The 23,246-nt window shown below is 45.2% G+C and overlaps 1 protein-coding gene and 1 long non-coding RNA gene across 5 annotated transcripts in view; both read right to left on the bottom strand.

Annotated features, from left to right (window-relative positions):
• Positions 1-23,246, bottom strand: part of LOC105834809 (transcription factor SOX-13) — a 107,034-nt gene that overhangs the window by 48,976 nt on the left and 34,812 nt on the right. For 2 of the 4 annotated variants that reach the window (XM_036286886.1, XM_036287003.1), the window contains exon 1: positions 6,647-10,861. The exons of the other annotated variants lie outside the window; for them this stretch is intronic. In XM_036286886.1, coding sequence (XP_036142779.1) covers positions 6,647-6,663 — 17 coding nt within the window. In that variant the 5' untranslated portion in view covers positions 6,664-10,861. Of the gene's footprint in view, positions 1-6,646; positions 10,862-23,246 lie in introns of those variants that run through there. 4 annotated transcript variants of the gene reach the window in all.
• On the bottom strand, positions 14,499-20,033 carry LOC118645828. The gene is made up of 2 exons (XR_004963454.1): positions 19,786-20,033; positions 14,499-19,715 (listed from the first exon to the last, which is right to left on the bottom strand). It is a non-coding gene; the product is annotated as an uncharacterized LOC118645828 (long non-coding RNA).

Genomic DNA, 23,246 nt, shown 5'->3' with positions numbered 1-23,246 from the left:
CTTTGTCTCGTCAAAGACAAAATCCATATGGAATCACGAGTGTGTCGATCAAGAAAAAACTTCGAGAAGAGAAGGATAAAGGAAAGAGGGAGAAGGAGGAAGAATAGAAGAGGAAAGAGAGAATAGAAACGCGTTGGTTAGGGGACGAGGGAGGCAGCCGGTTAGAAATGGGGGAGGATCTTCTGACCGAGTGTAGGTTTAAGAAGAAGTGGAGCCATGTGTTCAGCGTCAAGTTGCTCGGACCTTAGATCGCTTCCTCGATCCTCCTCCTTCGCGTTATACCGGAGTTCGTTAGAGAGAGGAAAGGGAGCGTGTTACACGCGATGCACGTGCACACGCCGCGCGTATGCACGTATCGTCCCGAGAGAGGAACCAGAAGGGAGGAGACAGATAAACGAGATCGAAGAAGAAAGGCTCGGCCGAAAGAGAGAGGGAGAGGGGAAAAGGGATTTATTTGACTCTCTGGGACTGAACGTACTAAAGTAGACAAAAGACAAATAGTCTGGAATTAAATGGAGAGCGTCGGAGTCTGCGTGTTTACGAAACTGGCGACATTTGGGGAATTTATGCATCTTAGCTGCACATCTCTCTGTTTGTCAGACAGACTAGAAGAATAGATAGTAAGAAACAATCTTGTTTCTCTTCTTAATAAAATATTTCCGAAAGTCAGTTGGCCCGTCCTATCACTTAAAGACGCTCGCTTGGATCCTTATCTCTAAGTGCATTCATTTAAAGATTTAGGGTTAAAGGTGAAGCTTTACGGTTACTCGATGTGAAGGAACGTGCGCCTATCAGAATTTTGTTCCAAAAAAAAAAAGAGGAAGACAGATAGAGGTAGAGAGAAAGAGAGAAACGAAGAAAGGCGGTTTCAAGCATCGCGCGTCGATGGGAACAAAGCGCGCAGCATCTGGAACGCGTTAGAGTCCTCCGCGACCGCCTCCACACACCGATCATCGTGCACACACGCATGCACCCTGGCATATGCATGAAGGAAAAGCACGCTCTTTCGTGAGAGGAACGTAGAGACACGCCGGGAAAAGGAGGAATGGGAAGGGGAGTGCAAGGGAGTTGGAGGGAAGGAAATCCCGGACGTAGAGGAAACAAGAGAATTCGTGGGATACGCGCGCCAAAGCTGAAAACAACGTGAAAGAAAAGGAAAGAGAGCGAGAGGGAGGGGGGGGGAGAGGGGGAATGTTCACGTGTGCGTTACGCGCTCGTACATCTCACTCTTGCCCTTCCCTCGCCTCGCCTCATCCCCTCGTTCCGCCTGACTCAACGAACGTGTAACTGGGCTCCATACATCGCGAACAAAGCGCACACGGGCCTGTGCACGAGAGGCTGCACGCGCGATAGCGCGGTGGTGGCCGGAGCACCTCGGCTATCTGACGCTATTCATCCGTCCTGATGAATCCCGGCCGCACCGCGAACCCTCGCGCTGTTGTCCGCGACAGGGGTACAGGTATTGTGCGCTGTGCGAATAACGAGATGGATCCCCGCGTCGCGCGCGTCGTCTCCACAAACCGGCTTCCCTTTGGGATCAGTGCGGCGGCGACGACATCTTACTTTTCTTACTCAATTGTACTTTTTTCGAAAGTTCCGCGGCGAACAGGTGCATCGAGAGATTATAATTACAAAAGATTATAATTTTGTACGACAGAGGCTAGTTTTTACTTTGGAGAAGTTTTTCTAGACGTTCTCAAACATTGCATTTATATTCATAAAAACTTGAAAATAATTTAAAGTTATGATAGACGACAGAGTCTTTCAGCGGATTTCTAATTTCCTACTGCTTTAAATTAATTTAATAGCTCGAGTATTTTATAATATTTGATTTGTTTAAAGCAAGTGCAGTAAAGAGAAAATTACACAGAAGGTCTGGAATGAGAGAAACAATCTTGATATCCATGATCAATCACTTCCGCGCGTAACGCGCGTCTCTTGCCCGGCTTAGCGGTATAATATCACGCGGAATGTAACGTGTTATGCATTATTATATGTTATCGTCTGGCTGCTACCGGTTGTTACCGTAATTTTCTATTACAACAAGTTATCGCAAGTTAGCAGGTAGAATCGCGACGCGCCAGTGCAAAAGTGGTTCTAACATGTACTTTCCTACTTCCCCGTAGGCTTCTTGCTGTCGCGGAATAATTTAACTCTCTTAAAACCAGACGACGAAAAATACAGTTATTTGACGTCCATCTCGATTAATTGAAGCAAACGGTGCGCATGGTGCAAATCCTTTCAGCTCACAAGACATTTCCCCCGAGGAAGATATGCGATATCGTAATAACCGCAGGTATGTATCTTTATCTGCTTGATGCTTACTCAAAAGAGTTTATCCTCGCGCACTCTCAGACTCGTAAAGAGGATCTTATCAAGAAGTATCATATAGTTAGTACATGTATATCATTATGGCGAAACGAGATAATTTATTGTAGTCTATTCTCGATTTGCGGTCTCTTGAGGTAGTTCTTGCAAAATAATTCTGTAGAAATAAAGTATACGAAATGTCGAAATAAATGTAACGAGATATCGATGTTTATAAAAACATTCTAAGATATTAAACATTAAAAACAATGGTGCTATCTGTAAATTTGTGCCGTAAAAAAAATTGGGAATTATTAATGGAAAAGAATCATGCGACAATAATTATACTTTTGCAATTAAACATGACGATATCGTAATTGCCATTAATTAAACTGCTGAACATATACTCCAAACACAATATTGTGAGATCACATCTCATTTAAGAATTCCGACAGAGTTGATAGGGTCAAGTATATCGACGCTTATCGCCTACTGTTATTCGTTAAATTTTGTAGCGAATTTATTGGGAAGAAATAGAGCTTTGTGATACTTCTATAAACGTTTGTGCGCAATTATACACATAATCACTGAGTAATCCGATTCGTTGCGTCTTGTTACACGTGTCGTTGCTTATCGCTGATTAACAGTGCACAGTTCGGGATTAGATAATGCGAAAGTTTTTGAGGTCTTTCTTTTCACCTCGAATCCTAACACTTTTTCCCGGTGAGGGTTACACAAAAACAAGATGCAGAAACTCGGTTACGTACGCGATAATTCCAAAGGGAAATGTTAACACATATTTATTCCAGATTATCGTTCTATAATGACTTGTCAATGCCGACCTTGACCTTCTAGCGGATGCGATCATGCTGATGAGTAAGATTTTTTCTTTCAACAAACGCATTTCACATTCTAGCGTTTGTCGGTCAAAGTCAACGATATCGTTTTGCGATTGCAGACACGAACTATTAAAGCAACGTAATTCATACGCGTAATTTCATTGAGATAAGTTCGAAATCAGGGCAAGGAGCCGTTGACAAATCGACACCGCAAATATCTCATAGAATTTTATAATGGATATAATTTTTCATAGCTGCAAAATGTGATTGTGCGATTCGGTAGTGTCCAACGGACAGTCAAGCGTACATTTTGCGAAAATTGCAATTACATGCTACGTATATATAGCTATAGTAGATTCATGAATTAATTATACGAATAAACAATTAATCCGTTTGCATTTAAAAAAGCAATTCAAAGCCAGGCCCGTCGTGGCTAACGAGCCTCTATCGACGTCGCTTACGTTGTTAGAGATTATATGCTGAACCACACGCTGACCACTCACGCTTTTATTTGATACAACGCTAACGCGCGAACCAGCTTAGGCTATCACTCGTTTTCGCAAGTGAGCCGGAATGTCGAAACTCGACCGTCTCGTGTTTTGACACTTTAGAATCGTGCTTTGTCTCGTACGCTAATGCGCTAAGGCGCAGTTTTAGTGACGCAATCAAAGCACGCAGTACGTCTCCATTGTCGAGCTTTATGCTGGCACACGGTGCCCTCCCCTCGCCTCCCCGAATTCACTTGCAAGTGTGAGCGGTGTCACGCGCAATTGTAGGGTTGTCTACATATATCAGCCGCGCGGAGGTCGTGCCGGTATTTCGAGTCGCAGCGCGCCAACACGTCAAGCAACTAGATTTACACTTAAGAGAGCAATTGGCTTTAATAAAATACCGTGATAGATACCGCACGAATTATCCCGCGGACAATATCGTTGAGCGCGGTGCGATATAATGCATGCCGTATATACATAGTTTTATAGGGGAGGGATGTGGCTTCGGAGCTCGTGTGCGGCTGAAGTAATTTATTATAGCCGGAACACCACATAATGTAGCCTCGCGCTGCACCTTTACTCGCATAAAGGGCTTTTGTGCGTATGCATTGTACCCCGGTTTTAATTATCTCCTCAAAGATGCGCGGATTTCTATGGAGGCTGCCGAGGTGAATAGACTTTAGCAAGTTTAACAACTACGCAGCGTTTTTTAATGCTCCATCTATTTGAGATGAGGTACACAATTAACGAATTCTTTAGCAGAAATGTAGATGATAAGCAGCAATAGCTTTGGCAACTCGTTAGCAAAACGTCTTGAAAGATATGATTTTTTTTTAAATACTAAAGAAGACAACCATGACGTTAAATGGCTCACGCGTAATATCAGTTATACACTAACTTGTTTCTGCACTTAGTCGAAAATTTTAACGAGAGTTGCCGGTTATATAATTTGAATAGCTCGGCGATTAAAACGTTAAAAGATCGATGATCGTATCCAGCGAATACGGTGAAATCGCTCGCAAAATTAAAGCGTGAGTACGATTGTCGTTCTCCAGGGGAATCAGTAAAAAATAAAGCAAACAACCCCGTAATGGCGGACATTCGCGCCGTTAATTCGATATCGCCGTCTCTCGATTCGTCCGGCGACTCGCGCGAATGCGCTCTTGTTACGCAAATGCACGCACGTATGTCCGCGCGACAATCACACATCTCCGCGTCGAGCATATCCTTCGGGAATGCCGTACGTCCGCGCTTATTATCACGACTTTCGAGATAATTTGATATTGCGTACTCAGCAATCTCTGGCACTCGAATCCCGGCCGCTCGAAAGGGTCGTTTTTTTTTTTCTGAGCGTCGATTAACGAGACATTGTACCCGGAAATACCGCGCGCATCTGCAGACAAAATCCCCAATTACACTCGCCCAAATGATTCACGAGGCCTTTCGATATTGGGATAAAAAACTGCAGAATCACGTTTCGCTTTAAGTGCCTAGGTGAGCAAGCAATTTTTCCGGTGATGCGGTAATAAGCGATCGACCAATTATACAGTTCACTTGTTGTGTCTCGTTATATCGCCCGTTAGGATTGCCCATTAGTAAAAACAATCTTTGTAAAACATTAATGCAGATTAAGGCAACCTCCTTATTTTTAGAGAGCGCGTGTTATGTAAAGTACGAGAAAAACTCTTTAATCGTTCCAAGGTCGAAAGGATTTGCACCGGTATGCGTAATCCGCTCGGATTAATCGAGTTAGACGTCGAGTGTCCTTCTTCGCGCGAAGGAAAGAGGAGGCACAGAGCGTCGGATCGTTGCGTGGGATCGCGCGAGCTATTCCACGATAGCGGGAAGCCTGCCGGAGTAGACGGAACCCCATAGAGAGAAGCACGAAGCTCGAGGGGGGACAACGGGGAGGGTCACTGGGTCAGATGCGTAGAGAGCACGCTCCCTCCTCTCTCACAACCCTCGTTCGTTCGTTCGTTCGTTCGTTCGTTCGTTACTCGTCTCTCCTCTCCTCTCCTCGTCTCTCCCGTCGACCTTCCGCTCCGAGCCGGTTCTCTTTCTCCTTCGCCGTATAAACCGAACACATGGCCCCATGTGTACACGCCAGTACGGCTCACGCACGATGCACGCATTCACACAAGCTCGAGACACGCACACGCTCCGGTCGCCCTCGCGCTATCGCGCCGGCGGTCGCGTATATCGCGAGATACAATGTCATGACGTGACTCCGATTACGCGCCGGCGAGGACTATCGCATTTTAAGCGTGATCTCGCCGCGGCTCGTGTAAGCGTAATTCCGCGTTTCGAGTCGCGTTAGGTGCAAGTTAGCGTCGTCAAGCCCGGACGGATCCGATCCTGACGCGTTTCGACGAAACCTACCGATCGGTCGAACGAATTCGCCAGACGTGCGTGTCGTACAACAGATCGTAATTCACGTTTCACGAGCATGCGAGCGCGTGCCGTTCCGCTCGTTGTACGCGCGTCATCGAAATCGTCTCGAGTTAACTTACACGATGCTCCGTATAAACAGATACAGAATTAACGGAAAATTTTAATAATATTGTATATCGGACGGCTCGACTAAACGGTTGCCAATTTATCGCAACGTGTCACAAAGTGTTTGTTTTGAATTTACATTAAGAGATTGAATTAATTACAGTTGCTTGGCGATTTCATCGTTACCTTTTACCGATTACGATTAAAATTGAGAAAAAAAATCTGTTGAAACTTTATCCTAATATCATTGCGATAGAAAATAACTTGTATGATTATAAACTCGAAGTTTTTCTAAAACGCATGTAAATCCCGACCGTCAATAGAAGAAGTTGGACGAGTGTGAGATTAATCAGGATTATCTCTAATCTAACGACCTACAGGTACATTTACAGGTAATTTGCGTGTAATAGGACATTGCAAGTGCAATCTCGTCGTCGCTTTTAAATCCCCGGTGTCGCGCATCGAAAACCACGTGCTTCGATATCTACAAGCACGCGAGGTCAGTTCACTCACCTGCCAAGCGTGCTCATATCATCCTGGCTGCGCGCTGGTAGCCTGGACTACCCCGTTGCCATTGACCCGACACTTGTCACGTATCAAAGAAAGAAAGCACCTCCGCACAATGAATAAGACGTCACTGACAAACCAGAGAGGGAGAGAAGGAGAGAAAGAGAGATAAGGGGTGAGATCGATTCGCTGTGGGTGCTAGAGCGACGGATCCGCTCTCTCGGAATTGACCGGGTTTTTCTCGGCACTCGATAGCTCACATCCAATAGCTCGGCGGTTGAAAGATCGGCGGAGGAGAAGATACCTCCGGGCGGCTGGACGACCGGTGCAGCGTTCACCAGAGGCAGAGGTTATAGCACCGATTTCTTCCACACGCTACCTCATGACCCGCGGTCTGATCGTCGCCGTTCAGTACCGATCGCGGTACATCACTTGAAATCACCAAATCGCGAGACGGTACACGCAAATCGCGGGCGGAGGCCGATTTGCGCGCCACGCGAAGAACAGCGGTAACGCGATATCCTCGATAACGCGATAACGACACAACGGCGCGGCGCGACGCTCCGTTTCGCGTACCACTGTCGCGAGCTGCGAGGCGCTCTGCAGCACGGCGGAGAGGCTTCAGCGGTCCTCGCGGCGGCACGTCAGTAGGTCCACGTCAGTGGGGGGGGCGAGAAGGAGGCGCGCGCGGAGGCTGTGCACGGGCATAGAAGCCGCGCGCGAGGCATACAAGAGAGCGGGAGCGGAGTGGAGCACGGAAGAAACGCTAGAAGGAGTGATACGGAGGATGGACGAGAGGGAGAGAGAGAGAGAGAGAGAGGGAGAGAAACGCGCGAGTGTATGTGTACGTGTGTATGCGTGTGTGTGCGGTGGGAAGGCTCCCTTCTCCTCCTCCCCCCTCGGCGGAGAACGGCGAGCATACAATGGAAATAATCACCGCGTTTCTCGGAGCGTCGGCTGACTGACTGAAGCCCCCCGAGGACCGACCGACCGGGATGAGATTCGGAAGGCGCTGCCTGGCGGCGGCGGCGGCGGCGGCGGCCGGCGCTTCGGCGCTTCGGCGCCCGCGCGTCGCACCACTTTCGCGCCCCGCTACTACTACTCCGTATGTCTCCCGCACCCTTTCTCGCCCCTCTCGGCGCACTGCTCCCTCTCTCCTCTGCTTTTGTTACCGGTGCGCCGCGCCGCGCGCGCTCCGTCTCCCTCTGTCTCCCACCGCGGTCTGGCCTCTCGCTCCCACCTCTTGTTTCCTATTGCTCTTGTTCCTGTTTCCCCCTCGATCCTCTGTCACTGCGTCTTTCTCTCGTCGCCGCTGTAGAAGCGCCTCGCCGTGTTGTACGTGGCGGCAAGCTCTGCCACGCACGCCACGCCTCTTTTGGGGCCTAGTCGCCGCCTCCTTTCTCCGACACCCACGCCGAGAGGGACTTTGCCCGCCGCTACCACCACCATCCGTCGTTTGGTACCTCCACCACAACCACCGCCGCCACCGCCACCGACTCCCGACGTTGTCCTCGCCGACGTCCTCGTCCACGTCCTCGTCGCCTTTGTCGCCCCGCCGCCGCCGCCGCCGCCACCGCCGCCGACGACGACGACTACGACAACTACGACGACTACGACGGATCGGCATTCGTTCACCTATGTGTTGGTTCGCGGTTGTTAGATTCTATACCTGCGCCCCGCTCCTTTCCCCCAGACATCCTGAGCCGCTACCAGCTCGTATAGCTGGGCGTAGTAGTAGCAACGCGGATGGACACAGTTACGCGCGCTTGTCCCTCTTCCCCTTCCCTCTACGAACTGCCACCGATCTCGTTGCTCAATGGGAGCGAACGGATGGAGAAGGCGATTAACGCGCGGCATGTCACGTGGCGTGGAAGAACGCGGTGCATCAACGGCGATGCCGCGGTGCGCAATGCCCAGCAACGAAGCGCAGCGTATAGACGTATACTCGGGCGGCGCCGCGAAACGTTCGCCAAATTGCAGGTCTGCCGGTATCGCGGGGTGTAACGACATTCATCTCGAATCGATATCTTCGTTTAGAGGCAAATGGCGTCTGTCATCGCGATGTGCACGTCGTGCTTTGATTATACCTTTTAAGGCTATTTGCCCATCTCTCGTTCGCGTCATATTTTCCTTCACTCTCTATCAATTTGTCGGTTAATGAGAGTGAAAAAAGGAACGCAAATAATATGTTAAATCAACGTCAGCTGCGCGGAAATCAGATATGGAAAGTGCTCTGTTAAAATAAATGCGTGATAAATTTTTTTTAATTATAAAAAAATGCTCTTTTTTTCTTCGATTCAACTACGTGATAAAATAAAGGACTGAATAATGTAATATTAAAATATTTAAAAAATTAACGATGTCTGGGTTAAAATGTTATCAAATTTTAATTTTTTTATTTTATGAAGCTAACCAATTACTTAACACCTCGCTATTCGTTATCATCTAGAAGAAAAAAATTGTTGAAATACAAGTAAATAAAAATAATTACCTATACTAACTGAATAGTGCCAACAAAACATTTTTTCTAATGATGCTCTTAAGTTCCTTCTTTGGTCGAGTTATAGCAACTTTGTGTTCAATATTATTATACGTCATCAGATTAATATAGATAATTAAACATTTACCCCCGAAAAGTGTAACACTCGGATAAAAAGCGATTCACAGCGTAACGCGAAAATATATCAAAGACACGAGGTCGGGCGACGAGCGGCGATCCCGGGCCTCCAGGTGATTCGCCGCGCGCATTGTGCATTGTTCGGCTTGGAGGTGGTAGCACAACCCTCTTGCCGGCGAGCTCGCTTTCGCCTCGGGAAACGGGACCGTGGAGGTGGTGAGAATCGACCAATGGGGCGCGAGGCACACCCGCGCAAATCACAATGCTCATTGTTGTCGCCGGGCTGTCCGCCCACATCCCCGTGCTGCGTCTTCCACCACTCGTTGTAGCTCCTGTGGCGCTCGCCCAGGTAGGAATCCCCGAATCGACCCCAAATTGGGACGAGCCGAGCGCACTTTACCGCCATTACGTTTCGGTAGTGCGTAACGCACCGAACGGACATGCCGGCGCACTAGTTCTATGAATTTCTACTGATAAGTGGTGACGAAAACTCTTTTTAAAAATACAGCGATATGTATTGTGCTTTATTTTGTCTATGCAAGCTATATTATCTATATTCTGTTAAGTGATTGTATTGCAGAATAACATCTTTGTCAATTTACTTTTAAACGTTGATCACTGATTTATATGATATGTTTCGAAGAAGCCGCAATTAAACCAGCATAAAAATGATGTATATCGTTTAGCTACGCTGACTAATCACAAAAATATATTAAGTTTCTATTAAATATTCATTAAATATTATATATTTAATTCATACCTTCAGTATGACTAAAGTTCAATGCTCTTGCAATTAAATCGGTAGATATATTTCTATCGTATTACAAACTAAAGGATAAACTAACAAATAGACGAGTTGCAATAACTGTGATTGAAATTTCATTTGCGATTTGCGTTTTCATTTTTCATCATTTTTTATGTTCGATGCAACGGTGCTACATATGTCAATATTATATATGCGTCGCCTCATGAAATTTCTCGCAACCCCCGACTGCTCTCAGCAGAGAGAAACGTATATGAGAATGACGTTGGATCGTATCTCTTTCATGCTTTCTCGCTCGTTCCACCCTCCTTTTTCCTATTCTCCGTACGCCAGCGCACCCTTAACTAGAGCCTCTTACCATCCCCCGTACACACTTCGCCGCGGCCACCACGTAATTCGTCCGTCCACTATTCCCCATCTGACCCTTTCCGCGTTAGACCGCAAATCGATGTTCTTTTCCTCTCGATTAAGATCGATTGCGGTTCAAGCGTCAATTTGTGTCGTCCTCGCAATTACGTCGCATGATAGTTTCCTCTCTGCGACAGGGCAGACGTAAACGGATAGGACCTCTCAAAGATGGATTACTAGAAGACAATATCTATTTTAGGTATAATCGAAACTAATTGTAATTGTCAATCAATTAGTTTTTTTTTCGTTAGATGATTTTACTGATAAAAAATAAAGCCGCACAGAGTTGCAAATGCCTTTGTATTATTATATGAATGCAATTATATAGTTTTTACAAGTTGGAAACTTGAAACTTTAAAAATTGAATTAAATAAATGTTAAAAGATTTTATTAGTGCAAAATGAAAAATGCGTGTTCGCAATCTTGGACAATTAAAAAAATGAAACATTATAAAAAAAAATTATCGCCAGATATACACATTGACACGTAGGTAGATTGGCAAAAACTCAAATTAAACAGGGGTAATATAAAAAAACATTTTTGCATATATCTAAATTCATCTATAAATAACAATTATCGCACGACAATGCTATTCTTGCCTAATTAATTGTAAATTGTGCAACGTGTTCTGATGTTATTTTGATAAAGTGCCGCGAATATAATAAAATATCGCACATTGTTGGATTGGTTTAAACTCGGTGCTTAGGTCGAGACCAGAAGCCGTACATTTTCCGCAGCGGGCGGGCGCGATTTAGAGAGTTAGACGTAGAAACGCGAGATGGGCCATCGTTATGTGTTGCACGGGTGCAGTATTAACGCGGTGGCACGCGGGATACCGTGCTATTCCGGTACCGGTCGCGGGTGCGGGAACCGACAAGAACAATGAGTGTTGTATGCGTTCCGCGTATTGCTCGTGCATCCTCTCGCAGGGTATGTCGGGCTCTATAGTGGGTGTAGAAGAGAGCGAAAGAGAGGGGCGGGAAGAGAAAGAGAGAATGGCGATCGAGGGACGCAAGAGAGAGAGAGAGAGAGAGAGAGAAAGGGAGAAAGAAGGAGAGAAACGAGATTTATGCGAGGCGGCGGCGTCGGTGGCGTCGGAACGTTTTGCTCACGCTGCTGGACGTCGCCATCGTCGTCGTAATCGTCGTCGTGGTCGTCGACAACTAGAAGACGACAACGACGACGATGGCAACGACGAAGAGGCGCAGATGAGAGAATCTTCGTGTAGGAGGAAGAGGACAGGAACGGACGCAGTGTCGAGATGGAGGAAAAGGAGAAAGAGACGAGAAGGATGACAACGCAGCCGTAGCCGCTTGTGAATGAACATTGGCTTCTGAGCATTTCCGGCCGGTCTATCTCTCTCTTTCGCGCTATTTCTTCACCCTTCTCTCATTTGTCTCGTTCTTTCTCCTTCTCTCTCTGTCTTTCTGTCCGTCTCTCTCCGCACCGTAGCTTCACCCCGATCGCTCCTCTATCTCTACTCGCGTCCTCTCATGAATGAGAGTCGCGACTCGCGACAGAGAGATAGAGAAAGAGAGACGAAGGCAGAGCGTGCCGAGCGAAGTGGACGAGGAAGGACGAAAGAATGACAGGGGGGTGAGTGAGAGAGGAGGAAGAGAGAGGCCGCCGGACGGACCGTTAGCCTTAAGCCAAACGGTTGCAACGGGGCCTGAGACGAATTTAGATCAGGAACCGAGAGAACGAAGGGAAAGAAAGAGGATAGAGCTACTATACTCCCAGCCCCTTCCTCTTCCCGCGCGAGTGTCCTTTTTTTACTCCTTCGTGCTTTTATTCCTCTCTTCCTCCCCGCTTTGTTGCTCCCATTATTAATATATCGCCGTCTCCGTGCCTGACCGCCCGTTCCTCCGCGCTACGTTGCTGTCGCTGTTTCTTCTTGGTCCTCCTCTTCTTTTTCTTCTTTCTCGCGCATCACCCCCGCCCGGCTCATCCGGTAACGTGCACCGTGCCGATTATAAATAGTAACCTTTGTCGGACGCTTTTCTTTATACTTCTATCTCCTCATCGTCCCCTGCGCAATCCCATGTAGTCATATTCTTCGGGCTTTATGTGCGAATAATTCATGAACGAGATTTTTTTCCATGTTGCAATTGATTTTTAATTTACGTTGTATATAAGAGAGTTGTATATTAATAAAAAATAATAATAGAACGATACTGGTCTATTTAATATTCTCTTTTAATAACTGAAGGCATATATAAAAAAAAACCATTTATAATTTTTTTTTGCTCGCTCATCAGAGCAACTCTTGCTATGTCAGCATTTTATCGTAAGCACTTCGAGTATTAAGTCGTCTGATAATTTTCTAAACTCATAACTTAAACTGTTTGCATTTACATCGCCGCGGGACAAAGTAACAATTGTTGCGTGGGACGATTCTGAATATAATGAGTCAGGAAATTCAGAAAAAGGATGACGTTGATGGCTGCCCGCAGCTACTTCGAGGCACGATATTATTCCTCTGCATAAACATGCTCTTGTCGTTCCTATCGCAACAAATTACTCCTTTCATAATTTCCAATAATAATTTTTTATAGATACCCTTTTCAGTTGTTCTTGTTAAATTTATCAACTGCGACATTTGATTATCTAAATGATTATTTGAAATCGTTAGATTGTCAGATCAGGGATTTTAATCTTTAGATGTGAATTGAACAGACGTGTTTGTATGTCCGATGAGCGTATCGCGCCGCACCACGCCAATGCATCATGTTGCATTGGCGAGGCCTGGCGTGGGAAGAAAAGTTGCAAAGCACGAGAGAGAGAGAGAGAGAGAGAGAGAGAGACGCGGAGGGGGAGGGCAGGCAGAAAATGATTACGATGGAGAGATGCGGGCGCGTGCCCGCGCACGAGTGACCGCGTGCGTACACACGCGCCGACACTCGAGCCGCGCCGGCGCAAGGCAGAGCGAAGCATCCGTCGCAAGCTCTGCGGTTCCTCGCGCGACGAACGCGAGAGAGGCGAGAAGACGACGAAGATTTCGCCTCTCGCGTAGCAGCGTGGCGAAATACTGTTGACCGTTTAAACGGTATAAATAGAGCGCGCACGCGTGCGCGCCCGTGACGTGACAGGTGTCCGGTTGGAGAATAATTAAAATCCGCGTACATATGCGGTCGCGCCCGTAATAGGCGACCGTTCTGGTTCTTATGCGCGGACGACGCGACGCGACGAGTTCACGCGAGCAAATGCGTGCATGCGTGCGTGCGTGCGTAGGCGTGAATTACGGAGCGGCGACTAACGAACAACGGTAAGCGCGCTGGCCGGCATTGTCGCTGTACCTGACGATAGAGAAGGGGGAAGGGAGATACAATGATCGATCGGTGATTCGTGTGGTTGTCGATTATAGAACGGATTTTATATCTCATAAAGTGAGAACGACCTACGTCACACAAGCGATTTAGCACTAGATTTTATATGAGAGCTATGTTAGCTGTGAGAAAATTCAGAGTAACCTAGCAGATATAGACGCAAGATTTATATTTATAAGTCAAATATATGACTGATCGATATATAAATAACACAAGAAGTAAAAATGCTACTATTTTTCTTATTATTACGATTAACAAATCGTTTAATGGTTTAATTTAAATGATAATATACTATTTCACTCGTAAATCTTATTGAATTGATTGATCTTGGTTACTGCTATTATTTATTGTGACGTCAAAATATAAAATTAGCACATTATAATACAATAATATGCAGCAACATAACAATAATTATACATTTATAGTAGCAGTTGTAATCTCTGGATCTAAGATCAGAACAATTATAACATTCAAGGATTCAGATAATTGTCACGATAATATTCTGAAAGCCAGCGCATGTTAAACAATATAATTTAAATCATTTTAAATACTATAACGCCGCAACAGAGAAAACGCTCGTTTAATCGAAAAATACGATGATAATAATGCAGCTCAAACAACTCTCGTAGAACTGTATCATTAAATTTTATAATGAAATAACGACCACAAACAAAGATCGCTAATAACGACCTTCACATCATCCACTTAATAGAAGATTAGCATTAAAAATTTTTGTTTTTTCTCTTTTTTTTTGTTATTATATTCATTCCTATCGCATCTCGAAATCTTAATTAGCTACGAAACGACGATTTCTTACCGCACGCAACCGGCTGCGGAAACACGTGTCGTTCGTAACGATACCCAGCAGGGACAATGCGATTCTCATTCGAGATCGATTATATACTATACATGTTTGCATATTTGTATCAGATATCTAGAATTATTAAAAATACGACGCACATATACCGTGCGAATTTGCGCTTCGCGGAATTCAAGTTGTCGATCTGAATCGATCGTGATGAGATATCACGATTTCCCGCCTTCAAAGCAACCTAGCACAATTCCCGATAGATAATAACGTCGATGTCGTCAAAAAGCGTTAGATCGCGATTCTCATTTCTTCCTGAGGAGGAGAAAGGGTCCGACGACCACGTATAGAAGATAAACGCGGAAAGTAAATAATAATTTTAATAAAAGTAAGTAATAATCACACGGGGTTGTACAACCTATATGAAGAACTGAAGAATCTCGAGCGTTTTCCCGGACAGAAAAAGGAGCGCGGCGTTGTATCTGTCGTCGTGGCGGCACGTGTACATACGTGCAATTAAAGCGGCGTGGCCGCACAGTGCGGATCACTGTTCCGCGCGCACGGCCGCCCTCATGAATGAAGCACGGCACGGACGGAGGAGTGAGTCAGGCGCGAAAGAATGGCGAGGATATTTCATAAAGCCGGAGCGAGAAAACGGCCGGCTCGTGAGTGGCGGCTGCGAGGAGGCCGCGCACACAGCTATTATTATCGTTTCTCGACTCCTTCTCGACCCTCTCGCAGCAGCGAGCGAGCGAGCGAGCGAGCGCGCGCCGCTCGAGAAACAATAAGCAGTTTGTACTTGGGAAAGCACATTGTCTGCACTCACGGTGCATGATGTATCGCGCATCCCCGAGGTCAGCGCGTAAGAACGATATGACCCATACGGCCCCGCGCGTTCCCACAAGCGATTAGCTTAAGTTAACTGATGTTTAACTGATCCCCCGTCAGAGTCAATCCTTTCGGAGGCATAATTCCAAAGAGGCGAAGGATTGAATAAACCCGTAGTTAATTTCAAGCAACGTTTTACGGGAAGTCGTCTCTCGGAACTTGATGTAACGTTAGGAGATGAAGGCAAACTCGCCCCGATGTGCGCCTCTCATTTCGGTCGGAATAATGAGCGAGCTCGAATGAACGTCGAGGAACAGAGCGAGGAACACAGAAGCGCGCGTCTGCGGAACGCGATCACTTCCACGCGATTTTCTCGCGAAACATCTGGTTTTTACGAGCGAATTCGCTTTCGGACACGCGCATCCTCGGCCTTTTGGAACTCTTTTAATCGACGAGTTTTACGACGTCGAGTCGCCGCTAATTCGTAGACTCCACCCGACCGGCTATATAGTTGTGCGTCTATTAACGTACAGGCCGCGTCTTGTTAACGTTAATTTATGTTCCGCGCGCCGGTTCGCGGATTTCTCGTTACATCCGTGAATCTTATACAAGTTTCACGAGGGGAATTATAGTGCCTGTACTCGTTAAACGCTAAACGTTTATTATCCGCGGTTCGTTATCGCGGGCATATAATCCGCGACGCCGGAACTCGGATTACGATTATGCAAAAGGCGCCATGCGCCTACATCTGCGAGCGACAACGAAATAAGAGTTATGAACGTTATCATTATGTTATATATATTCAATGTGCATTATTATTATAAAGTCAAACACGAGTAGCTTTGCAGATTGCAGACCACAGACTACGGATTAGCGATTAATTCCTGAATGAGCGAGACGTTTAAGGAGAAGCGAATCGTGCGTGCGCGACTCTCTACTCGCGAGCGGTTCCGATCTCGAGACTAGACAAGTTAATCGGCCGCGAAAGCACAATAAACTTCGAGATAATAAACGGAGCGTCGTACGTTCGTTTACCATAATAATGCCTTCCGCCATGGCAGATCCATGCAGCATCCGAAGTTACCCGAAACGAATAGAACGCTATAAATAGAAATGCTCTATCTCCTTCCTCTTTCATTTACCCTCTCTCTCTCATATCTCTCTTTCTTCCTCGCTCGTTCGAATTTGTTCGCTTTCTCTCACGCACTCTTCCTCTTCGTCTTCCTCTTCCCTGCTGCATTCTACAGAAGCGTCCCGATCACCATCTCCACAAACTCTACGCCCGCGCGTGCACGCCGCGCGCGGTGGCCGCAAACGCGCGGTTATTTCAGAGAGCGAATCTTCGCTCTCTCGCACGCCGCTAGCGAGATATTATTACGTGGCCGTGCATCAACGCGCGCGAAGATCTTGCCGATATGATAGACGAGCATGTATCGCGTTGCACGAAGGCGGCCACCGCTTTACGTCGCCGACGCAACCGTTTCACCTGACGAAAACGTGCGGGAATTAAGAGCGGTTCGAATCCGTGATGAAAAGATCAGTTGCGTTTCGTCAATCCCGCTTATTTGCTTCATAAAACCCGGACATCGTAGAGAATATTTGTAATGAATATGTATCTTTCAAATACAATAAATAAAAAGTCCACGAATTTTTAATTTATTTACCCTTATTCATAATTTTTGCCAGCATTCTATAAGAAAAGACTTAAATTAAAGAAATAGAGCAATATCAAAATAATTATTTTTATTTAAATTTATATATAACATCTGGCAAATTAAACACTTTAAGTAGTTTGAACTACAGATTAAGTAAACAGCACGAAGAAAACGGATATCCTTTAGTGATACTATTAGAATGCATTTAATGAGACTTTGTCTCATTACGAATCGGTAAATGGTTTTTTGGTAAAATTTCACTTCAATTTGATAAAAAAATGCTTTGGGAACTAAATTCTGTTTACCAGAGCAGACGTAACGCAGAGATAAACGAATGAGGAAAGAGCGAGTGGCGGAAACGAGGTCTCGGGATCAGGAAAGAACCGCACAAGTCGGTTCTTGCTGTTTTGCACAGCCACCCCCGTGCTCTCACCCCCACTCTCTTTCCTACCAGCTTCGAAGCTTGGGGGATGGTTTAAGTTCGCGGTGACAGGAGCGAGCGCTCGCAATGATTAATGGCTTAGCGCATTAACAGGCTATTGACAAACACGTTTCTCATCCGTGGAACCTCCATCTCGCCCTTGCGCGCACGGCTCTTCGGGGTGAGCAACGAGAACCGGCGACCACGGCGGAGTGATAAAAGAGAAGAAAGGGAAAGAAAGATCGGAAGGAGGGACGACGGGGGTGGGCTTTCTTAAACGCGCCGCCTTGTGAAGAGAAAGAAATGCGAAGAAAAAGACCACGTCAGAGCGAGAAGGAGAAAGGCTAGGCGAAGAAGAAGCGATCTTCCCACCCTCTCGTGACTACGCCGACAAAAACGCTTCTTCGTCATCCCCTAAAGATCGTACCTGTCTTCTCTTTTCCCTCTCTGCCTCTTCTTTCTTTACCCGTTTTCTTACTCGCTCGTCTACTATCGCTACCTATCTACGTATTTCTCTAAACGCCGCTTCGTCTTTTTCCTACCAGATAAATGACGCCACCTTAGGGCTTTCGAGCCGTCAGTTTCTAAATAGGCAATCTCCTTTTTTCATTCGACAAAGCTATCGCTCTCTCGACGTTCTTTTTGCCGTTGCGGCAAAAGTCAGTTTAGAGACAGATATTGCGAATGAGATTGAGATTTTAATGAAGCAAAATATTGAGAATACGCGCGACGAGTGATCATTCGAAGCAGTAGCGGCTGTTCTCGATAAACCTTGTCCGAATATCAATTACGTCAACTGCTCACATATTTGGAAAAAAAAAACAATACTTTGTTACTTCGAAATGTATAATATGACGATTACCGAGATTTAATCCTTGTCAAAGCGAGGGATTAATGGCGTTATAAATGATACCGATACGTTACAAATGATTCTAATCAACGAGATCTCTCGCAGGAAAAAAATGGATGCAGTATAATGGAGTGCGTCGCGAGAATGCGATGTGAGAATATCTATAGCCTATAACCATGCAAATTACTTTCGTGCGCGTTGACATATGAGCAAAAACGAGCGATTAGCATACGTAAATTGTTATAAACATCACCAGTTATACAGAATGACATTTAGTCACGTTCATAGACTTCAATTTTTTATCAACAAATCTAATAAGGAGTTTTTAAGAAAACACATATAAAAACTAAATGTAATAGCTTCAAAGTCTAGTTCAAAAATAAATAAATTAAATTCAACCGATTTTTTTTGACATCGAACAAGTGACAGCGATGTAAGTCTTCATTTCTCAAAATATATTTTAAGTTGAAATTTTTCTCTCCCCGAAGAACGATATTCGGACTCGTCTAAAGTGTCGATTTTTTTACGCGATCGAACGCGATATTAATCACGATGTCGACGTGGCTTCGTTGTCGGTGCATATAGCGTGTACAGATAAAACAGATTATTTTAAAGGGAACACGAAATGTGAACTTGTTCGAAAAGGCGACTGCATATAGCCGCGGCATTCAATGTCGTCTCGCGCGATGCACCGGCCGCGCCTTTCATATCGCGCGTACGAATATCTGCCGGCAAGGGATAAGTGGTTGTTCGGATCATATTGAAATTCGTTGGGCCAACGATAGAGATCACGGTACAGCGTTTTGTTGCGATCCACTTTGGCGTTTGATTGGATCATGCCGCGGGAGTCCCGCGGAGTCCTCGCCTCTATCTATGTATAATGCGCTACGTGGAATGCCGCTCGCGCAACCATATACCTGTATGTACACGCGGCTAATTTGTATAGGCATACGTCGACAAGAGTGTATCGAGTAAACCGGCATGAAAGAGAAACGCCGGCGTATGGCGGATTCGAAGCGAGAAGCGAATCTTTTTACGCGAGTCTCCATTTTCCCTTTTCTTTTTGTATCCATTTCATGTCTCTGCGTCGATCGCGGATTGCCGGCAATCGCAGGTGTTATCATTTGATTAAATAAGATTGTACATTTTATTACATGAAATTAATTAAATTTATGATACAAAGTAAAATGTCAAATATGTGTATAATATTAATTAATAAATTCAATTATCAAGAAAATACAGAAAATTTACAACGTAACGCAATAAATAACATCTGTTCGTAGATGTTTTTCTCTTTCGAGAAAATAAGAGTTTATTGTATGCAACTGACGTTTGGCGTGATTAAATGCATCTTTCCGGGTGGAAAACCGGCACTCTTTTTCTAGACGTAATTATACTCCTGTCGGCAAAGCAAAAACATTGTAAGTTACGATGATAGAGATGTAAGACTACATGTAGAAATTTCATACCCGTATTAATTAACAGCATCTTGAAACTTCATTTCTCCTCCTCTCTAATGTCCACACTCATTACAACGTCGATTTTAATTGTAACTTAATGAGACCTTAGCCACTGATTCAGATTTTAGAAAGCGGTGTAATGTTAATCGTGCTAAAAATGAAAATTGATTACACTGATCCAAAAAAAAAAAGAAATTCTTTACATGTTACAATAATACAGCCATGTATCGAATCGGTTATGCAATCGACTGGCGCATATATTCGCGTCATTCGCATTTTTCCCGATGCATCCCGATGTTCCGAGGGAAAAAGCGCTCGAAGAACGTCGCGGAAACTGGCTCTATTCATACGTGACTTCCTAGATCAGCGAAGAGCGCACAATCGGTACCGCGGTCTCCAATGGATGCTCCTTGCGAGAAGATGAGGAAGAGGCTTATGGAAGGGAGGGAGGGGAGGCATGAGGGTGGAGATGGCAATGACGGTGGAACTGGAGGAGGTAGGAAAAAGGGAGCTCGAAGAGGATGTGGCTCAACTCGTTCGACCCATTCACGTTCCGATGAAAAGGCTGCGTCGAACAGACGTCGTGAAAAGAGAAGAGAATTATTATGATTATTATTATTAACGTTTCTATAGGAATGATTTCCCCTTTTCCTATCTGTCTTCGACTTTAGGTAGATAAAGGTCGTGCCTCTCTCTTTTCTCTTGGACCGGGTGGAGGGGGAGGGACGTCTCTTTTAGCAAATCGCGAGAAAGGCTCGGCGTTACAATGCCTGCCTAATTATCGGAAGTTAGATACAACAATTAGCGCTAATTCTGGGTTACCATTTGTACAACTCGCGCATCGCTCCAACATAATTTGCGAAAGCGAACAAGAACGCAATCCGCATGATAATTATTTTAATCGTGTTTAAATAAGTTAGTTATCGAACAAGAGGCGATATCAATAAACATTAAATCTATTTAACTTCAATCTGCTTTAAAACGTGAGTCAGACCTTCGACTACTTTGTATCCCAATATTGAGCTTACGGGCACGCTCGAACACTGATAGACGGAGCGTTCTTCTCGCCCGGCATAAGTGAACGACAATCACACGTCCACCACGATTAATACGGCGCGTAATACAGTCAAGTCCAGTATACACACATATACACTCGACGTAAACGTGCGGGTATGTAAATCGCGGCCCGGCCACAATGGGACTGTTGTCTGACGTAGAAAGGCTGATGGCCGCCAGGATGGCGGTTCGCAGCGAAGCGCGAGGAAGTGGAGGAGCCACGGCGAAGGTCAGAGAAGGTTTGCACGTGCTGGCTGGTCCAGGCCCGCTGGAGCGCGGCGACACTCGACGGTCCCTTTCGGTGAAGAGACCATCGGCCGTCTTTCGTAGCTGTCGCCATTCAAAACACGTGGTCCATATTAGCGGGAGCGACGAATAATGGGCGACTGAAATGGGTGTGCTTGACGGAAGAGGCCCCCGGAAACGAGACGGCTGACTCGAGTGACCAAGCTCAATTACGTCAGACGCGCTTTTCGATCCTTTCTCTTTTTTTTCTTTTTTTTTTCACGTCGGTTGTAATGACCGACGCGACTTCTCCGTATATTAAAGTTTATATAGATGAGCGATAGTGGCAAGGGATGGAAATGATCATGATACATGGGAATAATCTCCGCGTTGTTCGCTCTGTACCTCCCTACGTCTATGCGTCGGTAATGTTATTTATACAGAAATGGAAATGTGCGTTTACGAAAACAAATTAGTGTAGGTTCCGGTCGGGCCGACAGGAAGAGTTAATTGGATTCATCTCGTCCACTTGTCGATTTGCAGGACATAAATTGCAAGGCGCATAAATTACGGTGTATCGTTAAACTTTTGCACGGTCGACCGAAGCTTTTCGCGTCAGCACATCATCGGCACAGGAATACGTTTGTGGGAATTGCCAAGGCGTACACAGGCGCACGGTAGGTGGGCGGGCGTGCGGAAAGGCAGCGGAAGAGGGCACCGGAGGGCGCGAACGCGCCTTTTCTTTTGTCGTTAGGAAATGAGGGAGGGGAAACGCGTACAAAGCGCGTCTTGTGCTGAGGGGGATCCAAAGAAAACGAAACTGCGCGTGGGTGTGGGTGCGGGCGATATGTTTTGTAATTATATTGCGCGCGCGTGTGTGCGAGCGGCGCTACGACGCGTATCGAATCTCTGTGATCTTTTTCCGCGTCCACGCGCGGTTAGAATCGGGCATTGAAACCGCTACAATTTCGACCAGTGTAGCGAGATTCGACGTTCTCCCGCAAAAACGAGAATGTGTCGACGCACAACATAAGAAATAAATAAAGCTTACAAAAATCGCTTATTGAGCTTTTCATGCGAACGAGCGATAAAATATGGGATATTTTTATCAAGTCAATTGTGCCTCGGATAAATTTATAATCTTTTTCCCGTTTTAACAGAATTAACTGCAGTCAGACACAGAAAACGGTAATATGATATAAATATAATTATTTCATGGACATTTAAGAAACTAGCTCATTAATTAACAACAGTTTGATATTCAGTAACTATTTCAGAATCAAAAATTAAATTAACTGAAATTATAGCAGTTTCAATCATTGGTTGAAGGATCTCGGCTTCCGGGCTTTGCTCCCTACATAGTATATGCAACGTAGTAATTTTGTGAAATGTTGTAAATTTGTATGAGCGCTGCTTGAATAGTAGCTTATTACGGACTTTACATAATCCGAGTTGCCTATGGCGATAATTAGTGGTGCTGTTGTTCTTATGCGTAACGCATTAGAAAAAAAAATCAATGATAATTACCTTTTAATAGTTATTATACAAAGCAGCAAAGAATAATACATAAATTGGTATTATTCATATCGTAAGATTGTTGGATGATCGAAAAAACTACACACGCCGCGTAATTATACACTATGTTATAAATTAATACGAGTGTTGTTTAATGTGTATGTTATGTTAATTGGAGTAACGAGATTTCAAGCGTACTTTATGCATATTTATGCATAAAAATTTTCCAACTTCGCAATTTTTTCATTACATAATGCGACTGACAAAACAAGTTTTTGTAATGCGCGTAAATGTGAGACAAGGTGTAAACAGAAATCTTTGTTTCCATTGAAAGAAATTCAATGATTTTTTTTTAAACCAGTCTTCGATCTCAAATATTAGACGTTCAATTTCACGGAGAAATACGATTTCTTCGCGGTTCATTTTAGTTTCGATATATATTTTTTTACGAGCAGCAGATAGTTTGGCGTGTCCTGATGTAATCTTACGACAAGCACTTAAGTTTTCACATAAAAACCGACTATAAATACCGTGCGTTATTTTCGTTCGAGAAATGACACAGGGCATCCGCGAGTGAATGTACGGGGTATACAGTACCTACACCCGAGATATTCAGCTTCTCAGACGCGGCGTTGAGAGGCATAACTCATTTCTCTCTCGCTCATCCGGATGTT

This window comes from Monomorium pharaonis, chromosome 1 (assembly GCF_013373865.1).
Source record: "Monomorium pharaonis isolate MP-MQ-018 chromosome 1, ASM1337386v2, whole genome shotgun sequence".
NCBI lineage: Eukaryota > Metazoa > Arthropoda > Insecta > Hymenoptera > Formicidae > Monomorium > Monomorium pharaonis.
Note: the sequence above shows the minus strand (reverse complement) of the source record. Positions and strands in the feature narration are given on the sequence as shown.